General features: G+C 36.0%; 2 protein-coding genes across 2 annotated transcripts; one reads left to right on the top strand and one right to left on the bottom strand.

Moving 5' to 3' along the window:
• Positions 1–7,207: 7,207 nt before the first annotated feature.
• On the top strand, positions 7,208–11,519 carry LOC133529174 (CDP-diacylglycerol--inositol 3-phosphatidyltransferase). The gene is made up of 4 exons (XM_061866827.1): positions 7,208–7,329; positions 7,413–7,547; positions 7,872–8,189; positions 8,703–11,519. The coding sequence occupies exons 1-4, from the start codon at positions 7,281–7,283 to the stop codon at positions 8,867–8,869; spliced, it is 669 nt and encodes a 222-aa protein (XP_061722811.1). The 5' UTR covers positions 7,208–7,280; the 3' UTR covers positions 8,870–11,519.
• On the bottom strand, positions 11,358–17,757 carry LOC133529173 (T-complex protein 1 subunit zeta). Its single transcript, XM_061866826.1, has 6 exons — positions 17,515–17,757; positions 16,889–17,088; positions 14,031–14,170; positions 13,141–13,288; positions 12,525–12,718; positions 11,358–12,337 (listed from the first exon to the last, which is right to left on the bottom strand). Exons 1-6 carry the CDS (start codon positions 17,649–17,651, stop codon positions 11,561–11,563), a joined length of 1,596 nt encoding a protein of 531 aa, XP_061722810.1. The 5' UTR covers positions 17,652–17,757; the 3' UTR covers positions 11,358–11,560.
• Positions 17,758–20,827: the final 3,070 nt, after the last annotated feature.

Raw genomic sequence — 20,827 nt, 5'->3', positions numbered from 1 at the left:
CACTTATAAATAATATTTTATATTTTTATTACTTTATTTTTATTATGTTTTATATATTGTTATTGTCATTCGTTCACTTAATTGTCAGTACGTCATTCCCATGACATTCCCCATTATCATTCATTCATGTTCAATCTATCAATCTCAGGGTTGCCAACTTAGTGGTTTTACCACTAAATTTAGGGGGAAAAAAAGCAGCCAGTGGTTTTTTTAGGGGCTAAGTATTTTTAGTGGTTTTTTTAGGGATTTTTCTAAAAGTGTTCACGATGTGAGAAGCTACATACTATACTGGAAATGAAACGTTCTCGATACCATAGTGTATCCCACTCTGTGTTGCTTGAATTCGCAAGTGCGATTGAGAAGGACATACACGGCTGAACGTTCCGATCTAAGCTACACAGTGATTTGTAACGTGGTTGTATGATATTTCGTCGCTGTAAAGGCGGTTTAGATCATCATTTATGTTCGGGCCCCTTTGTCGGGTCGTGCAGTGTTAGGCCGGCCGGCAGTGGAATTTTTACCCGATTTCCTTACGAAATGACCTGTGTGATCGGAACGTCACTATACACATTCATACAGCTGTCTCGTTTGCACATGTCATTTCATACGGAAGACGTATAGAAATAGAAAGTCCGTAATGTTAATAATAAAAAGCAAGTACGGTGGAGCAGGGAGAGGCAGGGTACTTCCATACGTGCGGTAGTCTGTTATGGCTATAAGTTTGATCTAGGTGTTGGGCCCCACCAAAAGTATCGTGTAAATAAGCTTCTAGCGCTCTATTTTGGGTCTGTGGCGTCGTGGCTGTTGATTCTTGGATTTGATGGCAAACTTGAGTACGACGGGTGCGCACACGTTATTGGATATAAGCGAAAGATGCAAGAACTTTTTATGTTGCCTTGCAGAACAGATACAAAAACGGCGGAAAGTAATTGCTAATTTAGACCCAAAAGTTGTTACGTCTCAAGTAAAACCTGACATAAAACCAGTTTTAAATCACATTCAGCGACCTCATATTTACGGAAACAAAAATGATATCGAATCTGAGTGGGACCAATTGAGTAATAAATGTGGTCAAACACTTCAACATCAGCGGATTTTTACTCTGAAGTATACGACGATTGCGATGCTGCTGGCTGCAAACGTTTCGAAAATATCGCAAAATGCGGGTTGGCGTTTATAACAGTTCCCATTTCAAATGCAAGGGTATAACGCGCGTTGTCTATATATAATATAGTAAAAAATAAGCTGCGGAATAGATTATCCATTGAAATGATGCAAAGTGTGATGATGGTCCGCTTCACACTACAGCGATTAGGATCTTGCGTGACATTAACTCCAACAAATAAAATGTTAAAACTATTTACCGTTCATATGTACTTATGATCATAAAAGTGTCGAACCGGTTGACAATGATTTAATGTACGAAATTCTGGAAAATGTACAAATAAAGAATTAAATAAACGTATAATTTATTTTATTTTTTATTTAGTGGGTTTTCCAAAACAATAGTACAGTTTTAGGGGCTTTTAAGTTGAGCTCTAGGGGTAAAAAAAATTTGGAGTTGGCAACCCTGATCAATCTCACTCTGCCTGCTGAAAACTTTGGCTGGAAAGGGCGGGAAACTTCAGGCGCGGTGGACGCGGTTTTTCGTAACTAGTTTTTGAAATTGTATTTTAAAGGATTGGAGTCTGTATTTAGTGTATATATTTGTAGATTTAGATTCACTTATTAATTATTTTTAGTAGTTAGGTGTATATAGTAATCGGTAAGTGATAATTATATGTAATTTCTTATGGGGGATGGCCAGCCCCCTGACCCTGGGGGAACGATTCCCTCAGGGTCAAAAACACCAATGGATATTTTAATTTCTGCGATAGAGTCATCGATGGATACTGATGTATCAAATACTACGGACGTAACTTTAAAAAGGAAAATACTTTCACGAATGTGTACCAATTGTAATAAAAGAAAACGCAAATCTGGTTCAAACAAGATAAAAGATACAGATTGTGTTTGTGTAAACCAATCAAAATTGAAAGATAATGCCAGCCATCCACAACAAACTGAAAAGCTGAATCCCATTGTAAATTCGAATTCTGAAAATACAAATACACTTAATAACTCCACACCTACTCATGTGCCCATTGGTCGTGACCGCTACCAACAGTCCGATGTTGCACCTTACGTTGTACATGTTCAAAAAGAAGCCAACACTGATGGCACAACTTTACATCCAATAACTTTTGGTCGCTTTATGCGACAAAATAACGTGCAAGGCGTTGTGAACGGCAGTCTTAAACGAATAGGGAGAAATCGTGTCAGCATTACATTTGCTACATTCACTGATGCTAACAATTTTCTATGTAATGAAAACTTAGGAAAAAACAAATACAATGCTTTCATCCCAACATTCAATGTCACACGCATGGGAGTGATTAAAGGTGTACCACTTGACTTGACTGATGATGAAGTACAGACTTCTATTAACCTGCCAATTGGCTGTGGGCCAATTATTAAAATAAGAAGAATAAAAAGGAAAATTGTTGTCAATAACATTACTCAATTTGTGAATACAGGTACAGTTATACTTACTTTTGATGGGCAAGTATTACCTACCCGGGTGTACATGTGCTACATGGCCTTGCCAGTAGAACTCTATATATATCCTACGGTTCAGTGCTTCCTTTGTTGTCGGTTTGGACATGTTAAAAATCAGTGCCGTTCAAATCCAAGGTGCTTCAAGTGTGGACAAGGTCACTCCGGTGAATCTTGTCATGTAGATGAGGATGACTATCAGTGTTGCTTGTGTAAAGGTTCACATCAAGCCACTAGTAAAAAATGTTTAGAATTTAACAGACAAAGAGCTATTAAAGAAACTATGAGCAAAAGTTGCATCTCTTACATGGAAGCTTCCAAAATTCACCCACCTGTGTCTAAGGTGTCATATGCTGAGGCCTTGCTTGCAACACCATTGTCATCTTCCTCACAAACACAACATGATTTGCAGAGTAACCAGGATATAATACCAATGTTAAATAACCAATCTTATAAAAAAACTGTTTATCTTAAACCCAGAGCTCCTGTAAAGTTAGGCAAAGGGTATGATAGAAATGCACATTCAGAAATAATAAGACAACCAGTTATCCATAGGGAAAAACCTGTGTTTAATAGTAACAAAGAAGAGAAGCCTAGTATTGATGATATAGTAAAAGCTCTTATGAATTTAATGTCCCAATCTAACACAGTATCACCGTCCAACGTTGCAGCAGTTATTAATGCTTTATACCAACTCAGAAACAATAATAATGGATCAGAGAGCTCTAGTGGTTCAGTGGAACGTTCGCAGCCTAATCAATAGGAAACAAGATTTAATACATGTTATTAATAAATATGATCCCTTTCTACTTTGTCTTCAAGAGACATGGTTGAAAAGGGATTCATTGTTTAAAATACCAGGATATGTCTGTCTAAGAGAGGACAGGCCTGATGGGTATGGTGGTGTGGCCATACTTGTCAAAAACTCATTAACATATGATTATATCACACTACCTGTACATAGTGATGAACTATCTGTTATAGCAGTAGTTGTAAATAGCATTTGTTTTGTATCATTGTATTATAAAAAACCTAATAACAATATTTTTAAAGAAATTGAACAACTTTTTAAGTTCCTGCCTAAACCATTTGTATGCTTAGGAGATTTTAATGCTCACCATGAGTTCTGGGGCTCTGCTCAAACTTTATACTATGGAGAAAAATTGCTGGAACTAATTAGCTCACGTAATTTATTCATATTAAACACTGGATCTCCAACTAGGCTTGCACGAAATCCTAGTGCAATTGATCTGTCCATTTGTACTCCCGATCTTGCTTCATCTCTATCTTGGTCAACTGCAGTTTCCACGTATGGTAGTGACCATTTTCCTATTCTCATTACCTTTCCTTTTTTCAAGAAACCTCAAAGACATGTCAGACATCCCCGTATAAAACATAAGCTGAATGATGATAGATGGAATCAGTATAGAGAGGTTGTAGAGCAAAAAATTAATAATTTATCTGAAATAAGCAATTTAAATATATTAGACAGTTCACAAGCATTTGCCACAGCTTTGATTGAAGCTGCTAATGAAACCTTTCCATTAAAAAGCAGCGGTCCAGAATCCATACCATCCCCACCTTGGTGGGATTCAGATTGCACTCTTGCAATTAAGCAAAGAAAGGAGGCAGAGAGGAAGTATTGTCATGAAATGACTGATAATAACTTTGATAATTACTTAGAAGTTGCTAAATCCACTAAAGAGTTACTTAGAACCAAAAAGTTTGAAGGATGGCATAGGTTTTGCAAATCATTAAGTCCTAATGTTTCACCATCAATAGTTTGGCAAAACATTAGAAGGTTTAGATCGGCATTTAAAGTCACAGTGAGTAAAATATCTCCACTTTTAGCAGAACAAGTCATGGATCGTTTGGGTCCTCCTTATGTCCCAGAACACCCTATGATTCTAAGGCCACTTTTGCTAGGTAATAATAATGCTGAAGATGTTTTAAATTCCCCCTTTTCACTTTTTGAACTGAAAGGAGTACTTTCATCAACTAAAGATTCTGCACCCGGTGAAGACGGGATTCCTTACTCTTTCTTGTCAAAACTTGATGATAACAGTCTTTGCTACTTTCTTTCTTTAATTAATAATGTTATGATAACAGGTTTTGTTCCTAAAGAGTGGAGGACTCAAACATTGATTTTAATACAGAAGCCAAATAAACCCAATTCAGATCCCACATCGTATAGGCCCATAGCTTTATCAACTGTACTAGCCAAAGTTGCCGAACACTTAGTAAAAATTCGATTGGAATGGTTTATAGAACATAATAAACTTTTATCATGTAATCAATTTGGTTTCAGGAAAGGTAAATGTACTCTTGACAGTTTAAGCATTTTTACCACAGATATCAGAATAAGTTTCTCTAAAAATGACTCTTTAGTTGCTGCTTTTTTAGATATAAATGCTGCGTACGACAACGTCAATATTTCAGTTTTAAAAAATAAATTAATTCAACTAGATGTTCCTAACTTTTTGATTAATTTTATAATAAATATGTTACATGAAAGGTATATAAAGTATCCATTAGACCAGTCTGGAAATGAAGTCATTAAAAGAACAGTTTGGAAGGGTCTGCCACAAGGATCTGTCTTGAGTCCTTTACTATACAACATTTATACTTATGATTTGGAACTTTCTGTTGAAGGGCAGGTTAATGTTCTTCAATACGCCGATGATTTGCTCTTATATGTTTCTGGGCGATCTTTAGAAAACATTAGTAATATATTATCATCATCTTTGAGTGCCTTAAATAATTGGTTGAATAATAATGGATTAGATCTTTCGCCGTCTAAAAGTTCTGTTGTAGTTTTTTCACGAATGAAAAATATTCCACCTATTAACGTGCATTATAATGGTATTCCATTGGTAATTAAAGATAGTGTAAAAATTTTGGGAGTTATATTAGACTGTAAACTTACTGGACTTCCTCATTTTGAAAATATTGTATTAAGATGTGAACGGAATCTGAACATTTTAAGATGTCTGACCGGAGTCTGGTGGGGGGCTCATCCTTTTACTATGAGATTGCTGTATAACGCTTTGATTAGAAGTGTTTTAGATTATGGCACTTTCCTTCTACACCCTGGAAATGTTAAAGCAATCAAAAAAATTGATTCTATTCAGTCTAAGGCTTTAAGATTGGTCACAGGTGCAATGAAATCAAGTCCAATAAGTTGCTTACAAGTAGAATGCTGTGATCCACCCCTTGCGTTTAGAAGACAGTTCCTCTGTGATAAATTCTTTTTTCGTACTCTGCAATTAGATTCTCATCCACTACTTTCAAAAGTAAAACAATTAGCAGAACTGGTTGGAACCTGTAATTATTGGGCCCTTAAGGATTCTCCTTGTCTTGTTAAGAGCTATAAAAAATATCAAAGTTTAGAAGCACCCACTTACAGAAGCGCGACACTTCCTTTATATCAACACGACTACAACAGTCTCATTATAGATCCAGATATTAGATTTAACATAGGCTTATCTAAAAACGATATTAATCCAAAAATAGAATTTATTAACCTTCTTAACATTGAATGGGCTAATTGGCACTGTTTATACACAGATGCCTCCAAACATGGCGATAGGAGTTGTGTTGGTGTTGGAATTTTCCATTCACAATACAAAGGATTACAACTTATCAAACTGCCACCTGAAACTTCCGTCTACACTGGTGAATGTTATGGTCTACTTAAAGCTATAGAATATATACTTATGCTGAAGATACCTAAAACCATAATTTTTTCAGACTCTCGCAGTGCTTTAGAAGCCATAACGAGGTTCCCATTTAAGACTCATAAACAATCTCCAGTTGTCTTTAATATTAGGAATCTTTTATATAAATGTTCACAGAAGAGTTGTGCTGTCGTGCTGGCTTGGATACCAAGCCATGTGGGCATTCCTGGGAATGAAAGAGCGGACCAATTGGCAAATGAGGCTATTCACGTGGGAGACATTGTGCCATACCATAATTATTGTCATGACTTAATAAATTTGTCAAAAGTGTATTTGTATGTGGATTGGAATGAGATTTGGAATAAGGAAACCGCAAAAGGTGTACATTATAGGCATATTCAGCCGTCAATTCCACGGAAACCATGGTTTAGCAAAATATTTTTTTCGAAAACTGTAACTTCTATTCTGTGTAGAATGCGTCTGGGGCATGTTTGTTCTCCGGCGCATTTACACATAATAAATAAAAAGCCGGATCCTCTTTGTTCTTGTGGTGACTATGGGGACCTGAACCATATTTTTTTTGCATGCTCTCTTCATGATCGGTCTGATTTTCTTTCCAGCCTTGAATCATTACGCATCCCATTTCCTACATCCATAATTTGCTTGTTATTTAGTAACTCGTATGATATTTATAAAATCTTATCTGTATTTTTAGAAAAGAATGATATTAAAATATAGCATATAATAATTATAATTATATATATTACAGTAAATCCAATCCTTCCCTTTCCAAATTTTCGTCATATCCGTACTTCCTAATTCCTAGTTTCCCTAACTTTTAATCCCATTACAACTTGACATTGGCTAATGTAACAAAAGCCAGAACAAAAAAAAAAAAAAAAAAAAAAAAACTTTGGCTGAAAACTGAAGTGAAGTCTTAGGGAAGGGCGCCGCCTATAATATTTTATATTTTAAAGTTTATTCAATTTAAAACACCTATCTTCCGATATGCCCGAAACTCAAGAAAACATATTTCTCTTTGTTCCCAATATCATTGGTAAGTGTTTTTATCATGTGTAATGTTACTGTAAACAAATGGCGAATTACATATTGATTGGTATTGTTTATATTTCATTTCAGGATTCGCCAGAGTCATCTTGGCTATCATATCCTTCTATTATATGCCGACGCATTGCGTCTTTGCGGTGATTTGCTATGTGACCTCGGCCCTGCTGGACGCCGTCGATGGCCATGCCGCGCGGTTCTTTAATCAGAGTAAGGCATCACTTTACTTAATTCAATTACTTACCCTATCTTCGAATGACCTCATAAGTATCATAACCCGTACACTTTCAATAACTACGTTAACTATATGTTTATACGAAAACATTTAGTAGACTAATGAAATGAATGATGTATCTATAAAAAATATTATTACTAATGATATTGCATACACTAAGTGTGTATGTATATTAGTCATAGTACATTTATATTTATATTATAAAATACACATCAATTATTCAAATTATTTAAAATGTAATTTGTTTAACAAAAACTTCACTTTTTCTATTACACTCATTTGCATAAAATTCCTTTCAGGTACTAAATTTGGAGCCATGTTAGACCAGCTAACTGACCGCGCTGGCACTGCTGGCCTCATGATGACCCTCGCCACCTTCTACCCCAAATACACCTTCTGGTTTCAAATCTCTATGGCCATTGACATTACTTGCCACTGGCTCTACCTGCACTCGGTGACCGTCCAAGGGAAGGCATCACACAAGCTGATTGACATGTCGGGCAACCCCATCATGCGGCTCTACTATACCAACAAGAATGTGCTGTTCTTCATGTGTGCCGGCAATGAAGCGTTTTATGCGGCTCTGTATGTTATGTACTTCTATACTGGCCCTACAGGTAATAAGCATTTATTTTGCTGTATTATATGTGTAATTATGAAAACAGTCAGGGTCTGATTATGTTGTTGGATATGATACTGGAATACTATAACAGACACAAAAACAGTCTTCCAAAGAATAATTAACCTATTTCAAATATTTGGTTTAGTTACTGTAATTCTTACCTAACTGGCTTTACATGTAAGATCATTAAAAACACTGAAATATTTAATCTTATGACTTGTGCTTGTTTTGTGCTGATGAATGAATAAGTGGCAAACCAACCATTTATTTATTTATTAAAAAATTTAAATCGGGCAACAAGGTCCATATTACCAGACCTAGCTCTGACAGAAACCAAATAATTGAATGCTCAAACTAAGGTAAAATTGCTTCCTCATCAACCCGTAATCCAAGGGTCAATATTGGATCCGACTTTATACAGTTTGTACACTTAAAGCCTCCTCGGTCATCAAAAATCCACTTGCAATATCGCAAATTAATATTCTAAATTTCGCAATTTCTTTTCTAGTTCTTGGAATCGGCCTTTACAAGCTCATTGCTCTGGTCTCCATGCCGGTGGCAGTGGTGAAGGCGGCCATCTCTGTCCTCCACGGCATTGTGGCGTCTATGAACATCGCCTCGCTCGACTGCGCCGAGCGCGCCGCGGCCGCCCAAAAGCAGGACAAAGCTAATTAAGCTAACTAATTATAGTATGGCCAGCCATCTGTGTGTGTGGGAACGCACCGGATTATAAAAGCATCCAGAACTGAGGGCCGTGAACCTCTTCGTTTATACCTCGATTTGCTATAGGCAGGTAAGAAATTCGACTTTCGCCATTGGCCTCTAGATGTGAACGCGTCTATTCTATGTGCACTATCCAAGGTGATTTTCTTTGTACGCAGTGTAGTGGGCTACCGAAAGGATAACTTCTGTTCTGAGTGAGAAAAAACAAGCCCATGTAAAAAGCAATTTTACCGTCTTATCTACATGGTTCAAATTCATATTATAATAACTTATTCGGCGAGTGAGTAGTACCGCGCGCGAGTAACTTTCAAATATCACGCTAGTGAAGCATTCGCCAGACCTCAACGCACGTATACATTTTGCTGTGAATAAGTAGGCAAGCTAAAAAGTACAATACATTTATCAAGGAAAGATCTTTAGAATGATAGTCCTGCTGGTAAGGTTAAGAGGCGACTGGAATGCTCTCTGAATGTTTTAGTAACACGGCTGGCTGGCCCAACTATATGACTTCCATTCCAAGCAGGGTTACCAATGTTACCATCAACAAACATTTTCCGAAAGAAATCTACATCATTGTTGTTATAACATAAAATCCTGAAGAAAAACAAATAGATGTAAGTGTGGTGGTAACCCTTCATGTGACTTATTTGACTCCCATTTGTGTTGCCAAATTCCTTACAATATTTGCACATGTTGGGCCCGCGTCATGAAAGTGTTACTATAATTTTGACCACGAATTTACCTTATATATATTATATAAGTACAAATAAGTGAGATCACTTAAGAATCGTTATTTACGAAAACCTCTTACTAATATCATTATGTCAATGTTACTACTAGTCATCAGTTTTGATTCCCACACTTTCTATTTTCTATTTTTTTATTGCATTTTCTATTTTATTATTATTATTTGACACATCAGGTATTTACAATACATATTTGTTGGGTACATTTAAGTAAGTAGCTATAACATAGTAATAATTAAATGTGTTATATATATGTTAATTGATGATAATTTTAGAGCTGTGTTTGTTGTGCATAGGTGTATCCATGTTAAAATAAATTAAAACCCAATGTGAGTAGTTAGTAGGTTATAGTTGTGTTGATCTCGAATAATCTGTTTTTAAAACAGTGGTTACTGTCACTGTCAGTCAGAAAATGCATTGCATTACGTTCGGTACACGAAACCAAGGCAAAAAACGAAAATGCACAGCTCAAGCCCCTCTTGGCTTTAAAGAACTATATGCAAGCAGCGGCGTAGCTACCAAAAGGCAAGGCTTACTTGACGTTGGCTATGGGAAAAAAATAGTATTTTAACAACACAAAAGTCATATAATAATATTTTAAGGCGCATGGCCTATTGGTTTATTTTATTTCTCAATATAGTTTTTTTTTTTTTTTAATTAAATTATATCTAGAATAAGGAAAATCAATGTGTTTAAAACTATATATCCATAAGTTATATAATAGATAGGTTCAAACTATGTTAACTACAAACTACTAACGGTATTGTGAAATTGATGACCACTTCTCGTTTTGTCAGTAAGTAAATAATTATGAATTCATTTATAATTATATGTACTAATAGAAATTAAGCATTTAATGAAATAGCCTACATCCTGCAGAAAAAGTATATCCAAGCGACTAATATTCAACACGAACGACAGATATTCAATATTCAGTGTTGACTACTAATAAAAGCAACATTCTTATGCTTATGACTTTTGCTAGACCTTAACCTTAATTATGTCTTCGTATAAAAAGTTTGCAATTACGAATTAACCCTTTTCCAGACCGCACTAATCTAGAAGATTAATATACCCCAATTAGTTAAGTTTTGGTGATTAATTTGAAAATAGGTCGCATTTTGCGAAAGTCCCAATTTAATTTGAACCTTAAGATTTAAATTGTATTAACCTTCTGTAAGACAGGTTAGTCTTCAACCAAGCTGTCAAAAAAAAGCACCCCTCTTATCTACCCGGCGGGCCGGAGATTACCGGCCAATTGTTTGTTGCCCTTGTCTCCCGAGCGGGCCACCCCAGATTTGTTACGATGGATTTTTTTTGCACTCGAGCAAAATCGCAGCAGCAGCTTTATTTTGATTTTAATAAAACTGCTTTTCGATTGGAGATAAATGGCCGGTAATCTCCGTACGTAACAAATACGGGGCACAAAATACTGGACAATCTCCGGCCGCGGTAGATAGAGGATACGTTTATTCTCAAAATGTTGACAAATGTCGTTGGCTTTTTTGGCCGGTAATATCCGTTCTGGGTAGACAACAGGTTAACACATACGTGGTCGATAAATCGTACTAGCCCTGGAAAAGGGTTAACTCTGTCGATGATAGTGGCTGCAAAAAATAATTATCTATCACTATGTAAATACACAACAGTACTATATTTTTCGGAGGATATAAGAAAATAAATAAAAAACAAAATCAATTAGTTATGTTTTATTTTTACTATTAATACTTGTGAACAGCATTTATGCAGGTGAAAGAGTATAAGAATATAATATGTAGTAACATTAAATGCAATGTTATTTAAACCAAAATATTGTTGAACAAATTAAAATTATTCTCAATAAAGCGAAATCATTATTCTGAGATATTATTTTGAAACCTCAAAAAATAATTGGCGATTATCCTTTGAGGCTGCTCATGCCAGCTCTCATGATCTCGTCGACGAGAAGAAGGTTGCTGGCGATCACCGAGCAGGAGTTCAGGATTTGTTTCTTGACAATGTAGTTGTCCACAATACCAACATCCATAGGTTTGATGGCCTCTCCAGTGCTTAGGTCTAATCCGATCGGGTCGGGACTCAAGCGCGACTCCTCTTGCAGTTTCACGATGGTATCTTGCGCGTCATATCCAGAGTTGATCGCTAGAGTTTTGGGAATGATGAGTAACGCCTCCGCGTAAGCCTGGATGCCGAGGCGAGCCTTGCCTTTAACCGTGTCTTTGAACTTCTGCAGTTCAACATTAGCTTTTATTTCGAAGGCAGCAGCGCCAGGGATCACCGCCTTGTCTTCGATAGTGTTGTTGATAGCGCGAAGACCATCGCGGATAGCATCCTTGATTTGAGTCAGCGTGTGCTTATTCGGTCCCTTGATTAGAATAGTGACGGATTGCGGGTTCTTGCACTCCTCGACGAAAGTGAACTTGTTTTCTCCGAGGATATGCTCGTAGACGAGCCCGGCGTACCCGAGATGTTCCTCCTGCAGGTCGTCGACGGAGTTCATGGCTTGGCCGCCGCAGGCCAGCGCGAGGCGCTCCATGTTGCGGCGCTTGGCGCGGCGGAGCGCCACGATGCCCTCCTTGGCGAAGGCGTCGAGCGACAGCGGGTCCACGCCCTTCTGGTTGATGACGACGAATGTCTTGTCGGTGCCGTCGCATACTTTCTTCTTTAGGGCTATAATCTGTAATGTAAACAAAATGTAGTATTCTTACAACGTTCATTTGATAAGGAGTAATTTCGCTCTGGTAATTTTAATTACCAGATTAGGGTGTCCTGAAATGCCTAATATTATGAGACTAATGAGTGCAGATTCCCGTCGTCTTTTTCGGTGGCAATCGATTATCATCAGTTTAACAAAATAATGTTACCTTCTGGACCCTCTGGTCGATGAAGTCCCTCTCAGCGGCGACCAGCTTCTCACGGTCCTCGGCGGACTTGTAGAAGAAGCCGGAGTTGACCTCCGTTTTCTCGTACTCCAGGGATACGTTGCAGGTGAGGATGTAGGCGTTCTCCACGCGCTTGGGCATGTCGGGGTGGCGCGCGCCGTGGTCTAACACGAGACCTAGAACAAATAACACTGTGACAATCTGGTCATACATTCACCCTAGGTCTTAATTTTACCAGCCCAAAAACAACTCTGAACCTTTAAGTTTATAACTGATTTTTGATTCTCTTTAATGGGAAGCGAGGGTTTCAATTACTTCACTATATTTTCGGCGAATGAATGGAAATATTATAACTAAAGTGTACATTTACAATGATGCTGACAGTTCATTTCTACAAGAGCAATTCAATACACAGGGTAATTTATTATCCTTGCTAGGTGGTACCTAATAGCTTAGTAATATCAGTCGAAAAGTCGCCACACCTGCCTCAATGTTGAAGGTACAAACCATTGGTAGGTTACCGACAATAGGGTAGTTCATCCTATTAGACGAAAATAAAAGGTAACATGTACAATATGGAATATTTCGTTCACTTTACCTCTGATGAGTGTGGTCTCAGTGGCGGTCTTGTGCTGCATCTCCATGAGCTCCACCATGTGCAGGTCGACGGGCTTGCCGGGCGTGCGGATGGCCAGCACCGCGTCCACGCAGGCGTCCGTCAAAACCTCGGCGAGACTTGCGTGTACCTGGCAATAGCACATTTCCTATCAAAGTTCTTTGTAAAATGAAAGAAAGTTTTTTCTACTCGTCAACTGTAATGGTTTAACCAGGTTTAAGGTTTCGTATAAGTACCAAACTATATTAATGTATTGGCCTCCCACTCAACTATAAGATTCCTTTCAATACGCTGTAGTCCACTATAAAAAAAATTGACCATTCACGTGCACCGCGCTCCCATAGAAGACTAAACGGGCGCGGGGCGCGGGAGTCGCGCGTTTGTGTACATTTTTGTTGAGATACTTACCAATTTTCATTAATTATTTATTTCGATGACTCATAGAAAAAGTATTGTATACAGTAGTGATATAATTAAGCTTTTCAATCTCGTACCTGACTTAGGCAACTCAGCAAGCTTCGTTTTCTAAACACGGTACTCGACTGACAAGCTCTCTATTATATCACGATTGCTAAAAGTATAAAATACTATATTTGGTTAAACATTATATCAAAACAATTGGATTTTAGTCCTCCTTGTAAGTACATGTATAGGAGAACCCGCGCCGTCTTAATGTAGGTACATAATATTCATTTAACTTAAGCTATTTTTAATAAATTTAAAGTATTAGAATTAGTTACAAACTGTGCTAATATTCTCCTCCTGACAAGAGAGAAAACCAACAAGAAATAGTTGATCAAACCTGTGTTATTGTGGTTTCTGGTAGGTGTTTGCAATCAGGATTATCTGTACCTTGCCTAATAGTTGCTTACCTTAGTCTTCAAGGATGTGCGGACAACATCCAGCAGGTTTTCACGCTTGATCTCAATGGGGACCTTCATGTTTTCTAAAATTTCCAGAGCCTTATTGCGAGCAACATCAAACCCTTCTGTTAAGATCCTAGGGTGGAGACCTGAAATGAAAAATATTAAATGTCGTGTGTGCAATATTACTTGCAGCTTTGCTTTCTTAGGAACCATAGTGCAATATGGAAAATTCAGATAGTACATTACATACTAATTATGAAGTGAATTCATATACAGTAGAACCTCGAATTTTATGTCCAATTTTAATATACTGTCCTGTTCTTATGTTACAAGGTGTGCTTGTCCCAATAAACCTACATTTTGATATCCATATAGCTCAAGGAAATTAATAAAATCAGGAGAAATAATTTGTGTAGTTTTGAAAATTGGTATAGTTATACCTTGTGGTCTCCAGATAAACATACTAAAAGTCCTCAAGGGTGAGGGTTGTACTGAGGGTGTGTGGGGGGGGGATTTAAATGTACCAACCCCCACCCTCGAGGACTTTTAGTATGTTCATCTGGACAATGCAAGGTATACCATATATATATATATAAGACACAAATATTTATTTTTAGTTAAACAACAAGGCAATCAAAAGAGTAACTTATCTCAAATGAGCATTAAGTCATAAGTTATTTATTTCCGAAAGATAGGGTATACATAGGATATTTGAATTGGAAAGAACATATTTTAGATATTAAAACAAAATTATCCCGATTCCAGTATGCATTATTCACACTTCGTAAAAATTCGAACTTTGCTGCAGCACTTTGTGCGTACCATGCTTATGCACATTCTTGGCTGCGATATGGTGTCGTGTTGTGGGGTAATAGTACCGATGCACACGACTTGTTTGTAATGCAGAAAAGGTGTATACGCATATTACTGAATAAACATAACAGAGAAAGTTGCGAGCCTTATTTCTCAAAGCATGGTATACTCACGTTACCATGCATTTACATTTACGAACTGACCATGTTTGTAAGGAAAAATATGCACCTATTTCAAAAGCAGCAAAATGAAAGATTAATAAATAAACTGCACCTAACTGCACCAAGGTTAGAATTATTCCGAAATATACTCAATATGCCGCTGCAAAATACTATAACAAACTTCCAAATTACATTAGGTCAGAGGAGAACGACAAAACTTACGCAAAAATGTTGAAGACATTTCTTATCCATAAAAACTATTATACCGTTGAGGATTTCATAAATGATAATGACATGTAAATTAATCAGTGTTATTATGTTCCTATTCAAATACTTATTGATAAATTTAAATGTAAATACCTATGTATGTATTAGCACTTAAGTTAGTTTTAAGGATAAAATTGCCATACCCATTCTGGGTCCATGAGATACTTACTCTTTCGCATGTAAATACCATTTTGTGATTATAAAGGAAGAATATTGCAGTTTATAGTTAACCGAGCCAAGCTACCTTGTCACACAGTGACATGCAAATTTTAAAGTTTTTACCTAATACTAAACATGCACTTAAATAATGTCTAAAATTAATTCATGTGTATTTACATAGCAATATTAACATACAAAATAACAAATATTAAAGACTAATTATATCGTATAATACAAATAAATTGAGCTGTAGCAGTTTACTTATCCAGATATTCATTTATTGAACAGAAGGTCTGCTCATTAAGCCATTGAAATAAACGTCTCTTAAATAATTGTAATGTAAAGGCTTTTAATAGTATCTGGCAGCTTGTTAAACAAACGTATGCTCATGGGATAACAACTTTTCCTATAAAGACTTGTGTGTGTTCTCGGACATATCAGTTATGTCAAATAAGTTAACACACACCTATCCAATTTTTGCCTCAACAATTAATTCGATTTAAGACTTTATGATTATCATGTACACTAATCTAGTATAGCCCCACAGTTCCCACAGTCAAATTGTGCAAACAGTTTTGTGGGACTTTGTATTTAATATTAAGTCCATTGTATTTTATTGAAATAAATAATAATAAAAAAATTATTATTATTGTACCAATTTACAAAACTACACGAATTATTTCCCCTGATTGCCCATATTCGGGTTAATTTTCTTGAGCTAATAGTCTTGGTCAAATAAGTTTGGGTCAAAGTTCTAATGTAAATGTTTCCATAAAGATTTTCGCTTTCCATAAAGATTTTCGTACATTGACCCACCTGTTGCTATCTCTACATTACTGGAGGTGGGTTATTATATTACTGTCTTGCCCATGATTCCAGTTGTCAATGTCACTGTGCGAACTTGACAGCAATATTGCATTATGCATATGCAATTGAGATAACAACAGTAGGGTCAATGTACGAAAATCTATACATGTATCTGCGTTGGCCCATCCAGGCCAACACCATGCTGAGTCAGGACTCGGGACCATTTCATGGCTAATATGTGTCATGTAATGTTATATGTTGTAACGTTATGTATAAGTTAATTTTTGTTCCTCTTTCTATCTGTATATATTTGCCATGAATAAACTATTTCTATTCTAGTCTATATGGAAAGTGACTCTGATTTAGTACCTAAAAGAGCAGATGCAGGGTGAAGTGTAAAAAAAAAAACGAAAATGGTTAAATGGCAATTTAGTAAAAAAATATAAATTGATCATTTTGAGAGTCCAGTGCGACAGCTGCCAAGTAAACGCGTGTGAAATGTCGGGAGTGAGTAAGTTAGTACCAGTTAACAATTACCAGCCATGTCACATGTCAGTTCTCGTTTTAATATGTGGTGCATTCTGCATTTGCCTGTGACATCATCCATCCCTGTGGACCTAGGTGTAAAAGATAATAATTATAGAATAAATGACATACCTTCACTAATATAAATATCAGCTTGCTTCAACAGTTCCCCGATGAGCAGCACAGTGGATGTGGTGCCATCGCCCGTAGCATCATCCTGTGCGGTTGAGGCGCGCGCAATCAGAGATGCTGTCGGGTGTTGGATTTGCATCTCATGGAGCAGCACATTGCCGTCCTTTGTGATCTTGATGTCTCCAGCACCTGATACCAACCTGCGAAAAACAAATAGTAAATAATTTTAACACTTAAATTGTAATAATTGAAACCCGGGATATGCTTAAACACCAATAGGTACGTGCGTAAATATTTAAAGCTATTGTATTGTAGCTGTTATATTTTTTTAAAGACAGGCTGCACTATGTTCATGTTCATAGTGAAATTAGTGAATTGATATTTAAAGTAGTTGGTGTATGTATTGATACAATCTTGATTCTTTGCTTTAAAAAACGTATATGTATGACTTCACTGATCATGCATTTATAGTTAGCGGTGGTCATATGATTTTTGGTTTCGCTACAAATGTGACTGAAAGCGATTAAGCGACGAGGCATCGATACAGTAAAAAACTAGAGACATAAAATTGTACATTAACTCAAATTGAAATAAGGAAAGTCTTCATTTATAATGAAATTACTTACATTTTCATTGTTCCCTTAGGGCCGAGGTTAGTTTTCATGACATCTTGGATACCCTTTGCGGCTGATATGTTTACGGCTAAAGCTTGGGCCGCCCTTGCAAATTCAGCTTTAGGATTTAACAAACTGATAGCAGCCATATCTGCAGTTTTTAACTAAATATTTCAAAAGAAAATCGGCAAAAGCACACACGAGGAATCAGGCGGAAACAAGACCACAGATTAATTAATTCTTCACTCACAGTCGAACTATGGAGTAAGGCTGACGCAACTAGGAACAGAAAAAGTTTTGTATGGAGTTTGTTTCGCAAATCATTGCCAACGAAGAAAAAGAAAACGTCAGTGCTATTTATTCTGTCAAGTTTACGTCAAGTCAACTGTCAGCCTAATTGTTTTGTTTGTTATGAAGGCTTCAATGTTTTCTTAGGGTATTTCGTGTAATTTCTTTATAATTTAGTGAAAACATCGAAATAGTCAACCGTGATCAGAGTAAAGAGCGAGTTTGTTACAATGCCAGCGAGAAAACGGTTTACTAAGTGTGAAATATGTGGCAAACGAGCCACTCGAGAAAATCACGAAAAAAGGGATTTTATGGTGAAATTTCCCTTGGATGGAGACCGGTAAGTATTGCTTTAGATACCTTTGACATTATTAGATATTTTATATTATTTTTCGTTGTGAACTAGGGATGTACTATAACTATCGATAACCGTAGTTTTATTTGTATATCAGTGTAAATAATTAAATTAAATATGTAAAATTTCCTGAGAACTTGCATGCAATATGACCATAATTAATTCGTCGAAGATTAATAATGCATAATTTATCTATAATTTATGCATTAATGGTCATTAGTTAACATATTTGTTTTATCTATATATTATTTAATATATTAACCTAAAATGTAAGAAAATTAATCTCTGGTTTTATGATAAATAAAGAAATATTATAGGACATTATTACACAAATAGACTTAGTACTAAAGTATGCATGGTATGTGTTGTGGGTACTTAGACTACGATATATATACTACGTTTTAAGAGACGGGACTTCCAAATCCATACTAGCGAGAGGAATCAGTTTGTTTCGCAAATCATTACCAAAATATACGATAAAGAACTGTCAAATAATCATAGTACCAACATAAGCGATTTAAATAGTGTAGTACGCTACACGCTTGCGATTTTTATCGATATCGATAAAATGGGGAGGGTTGAAACATAGGCTCATGTCTACAAATTTTGTACTTGAAATCAGGTTAGCATCGAGTCCACATTTAAGTTGTATGTTATATAGTGGATAGTTCTTTGAGTGGACTAATATCTGGTCAGGCTTAGTGTGGACCCGAATTATTTTAATACAGTTTTTAAGTCGTGTTTTTTTATTAAAAGCTTTATTTTCAAAATGATCTGCACATACATGTTTCAATAAATGTAACTTTTCTATGGGAAGATGTATCAGGTCTTCGTTCCCAACAAATTTGACCCACTGCCTGCATCTGAAAACATACAGCCTTGGACAAACATGACTTTATCTACAATTTATATTCCAAGTGTTTGCTAATGAGATGATCAACTGATTATTTAGCGCTAATATGCATCTATAAATCGTGTTTTTCGGCATCCAGTTATCAACAACCCTTTATCAATGCTCTAACTTTTTATGTATTTATATGTCTGTTAATCATGAGAACCGGTCTGGCCTAGTTGGCAGTGACCCTGCCTATGAAGCCGATGGTCCCAGGTTCAAATCCTGGAATGGGCATTTATTATTGTGATGAGCATGAATATTTGTTCCGGAGACATGGGTGTTTTCTATGTATTTATAAATACTTATATATTAGGTATATGTAAATATATATATATATATATCGTTGTCTAAGTACCCACAACACATGCCATGCATACTTTAGTAGTAAGTCAATTTGTGTAATAATATCCTATAATATTTCCGTTTAAAGATTTTATTTCTCAAAAGAATAACAATTATTCATTTATATGAGAAAAAACACAACAATCAATTACAAATTAAATTAGTGAGCGAAAATAGTAAATACATAAATAATGGTGCCGCGCTAGTAAGTAGTAGAAATACAATCTCTAATAAAAGTGGTGTGTGTCAGATAGAACAAAAACATGCAAAACAAGTTCAAGAAGTGTGGTTGCTATTGCTAGGAGCGTACCGCGCTGCGCGATGCAAGCGCACGTACTCTTACGTGCTCGCAGTAGATAAGACGAACAGAACTGCGCGGATGTAAAGAGCGTGGAAGTGGCTAAGTAAGTGCATGCATTCAACCACGCTCGGGGTGTGGAAGCGATATTTTTATAGTGCTTATTTTTTATTTATTTAATTTTTGCAGCTTATGTTCATTATATTATGTAAATTTTATATTATTATTTTTTACCGAATTATTAGTGTTCTAATTAATTACTACTTGTTTTAGTTATGTTATTAAGTAACTGAATTTTTATGTTCAGTTACTTAACAACATTCATTCTACATATTTTCGACTATTCCTTTTATAGGTATTTATAAGTACTTGAAGTGATTAAACATATTCTTAAAGGCGTGTTAAAAGATGTTGCTTTAGTAATCGTTTGAATGTACTTAATGATTTAGCATCTTTGATGTCGCTGGGAAGTTTGTTATACAGGTTGGCTCCTTCATACAATATACATTTTTTGCCGTAGTTAGTTCGCGGCGGCCGGAGGACAAGGTTATTTGCATTTCTGAGTTTCATTTTTTGGATTTGTTTCTATCTTGTAAACGAAATTTGAATATGTAGGTCCTTTAGTAATATTTTTCTAATTAGTATACAGGTATGGTAAATGTAAGCATGGTCAATATTTAGAATTTTAGTTTCCTTGTAGATTTTAATCGTCGGAGTTAAATAATTGAAATGAAATAAGACCTTAATGAGTTTGTTAATGCATAAGTTATAGATAATTTATGCATTATTAATCTTCGACGAATTAATTATGGTCATATTGCATGCAAGTTGTCAGGAAATTTCACACATTTAATTTAATTATTTACACTGATATACAAAAAAAAACTACAGTTGATAGTTATAGTACATCCCTAGTTCACAACGAAAAATAATATAAAATATCTATTTTTTGATGTTTATAGCCTGCTGACCCAAAATAAGGTCAAAAGTATCTAAAGCAATATTTACCGGTCTTTATCCAAGTGAAATTTCGCCATAAAATCCCTTTTTTCGTGATTTTCTCGAGTGGCTCGCTTGCCACATTTTGCACACTTAGTAAACCGTTTTCTCGCTGGCATTATAACAAATTCGCTCTTTACTCTGATCA

The sequence above is a fragment of the Cydia pomonella genome, chromosome 20 (assembly GCF_033807575.1).
Source record: "Cydia pomonella isolate Wapato2018A chromosome 20, ilCydPomo1, whole genome shotgun sequence".
Classification (NCBI taxonomy): Eukaryota; Metazoa; Arthropoda; class Insecta; order Lepidoptera; family Tortricidae; genus Cydia; species Cydia pomonella.
The sequence above is the reverse complement of the archived record's forward strand: the minus strand, read 5'-3'. Positions and strand labels throughout refer to the sequence as shown.

Coding starts and splice junctions, on each gene's coding strand:
- LOC133529174 (XM_061866827.1), top strand. CDS start 7,281: ATGCCCGAAACTCAAGAAAACATATTTCTCTTTGTTCCCAATATCATT. Junction 7,548..7,871: donor CGCGCGGTTCTTTAATCAGA/GTAAGGCATCAC, acceptor AATTCCTTTCAG/GTACTAAATTTGGAGCCATG. Junction 8,190..8,702: donor CTTCTATACTGGCCCTACAG/GTAATAAGCATT, acceptor TTTCTTTTCTAG/TTCTTGGAATCGGCCTTTAC.
- LOC133529173 (XM_061866826.1), bottom strand. CDS start 17,651: ATGGCTGCTATCAGTTTGTTAAATCCTAAAGCTGAATTTGCAAGGGCG. Junction 14,171..16,888: donor TGATATTTATATTAGTGAAG/GTATGTCATTTA, acceptor TTTTCATTTCAG/GTCTCCACCCTAGGATCTTA. Junction 12,719..13,140: donor TGAGACCACACTCATCAGAG/GTAAAGTGAACG, acceptor TATTTGTTCTAG/GTCTCGTGTTAGACCACGGC.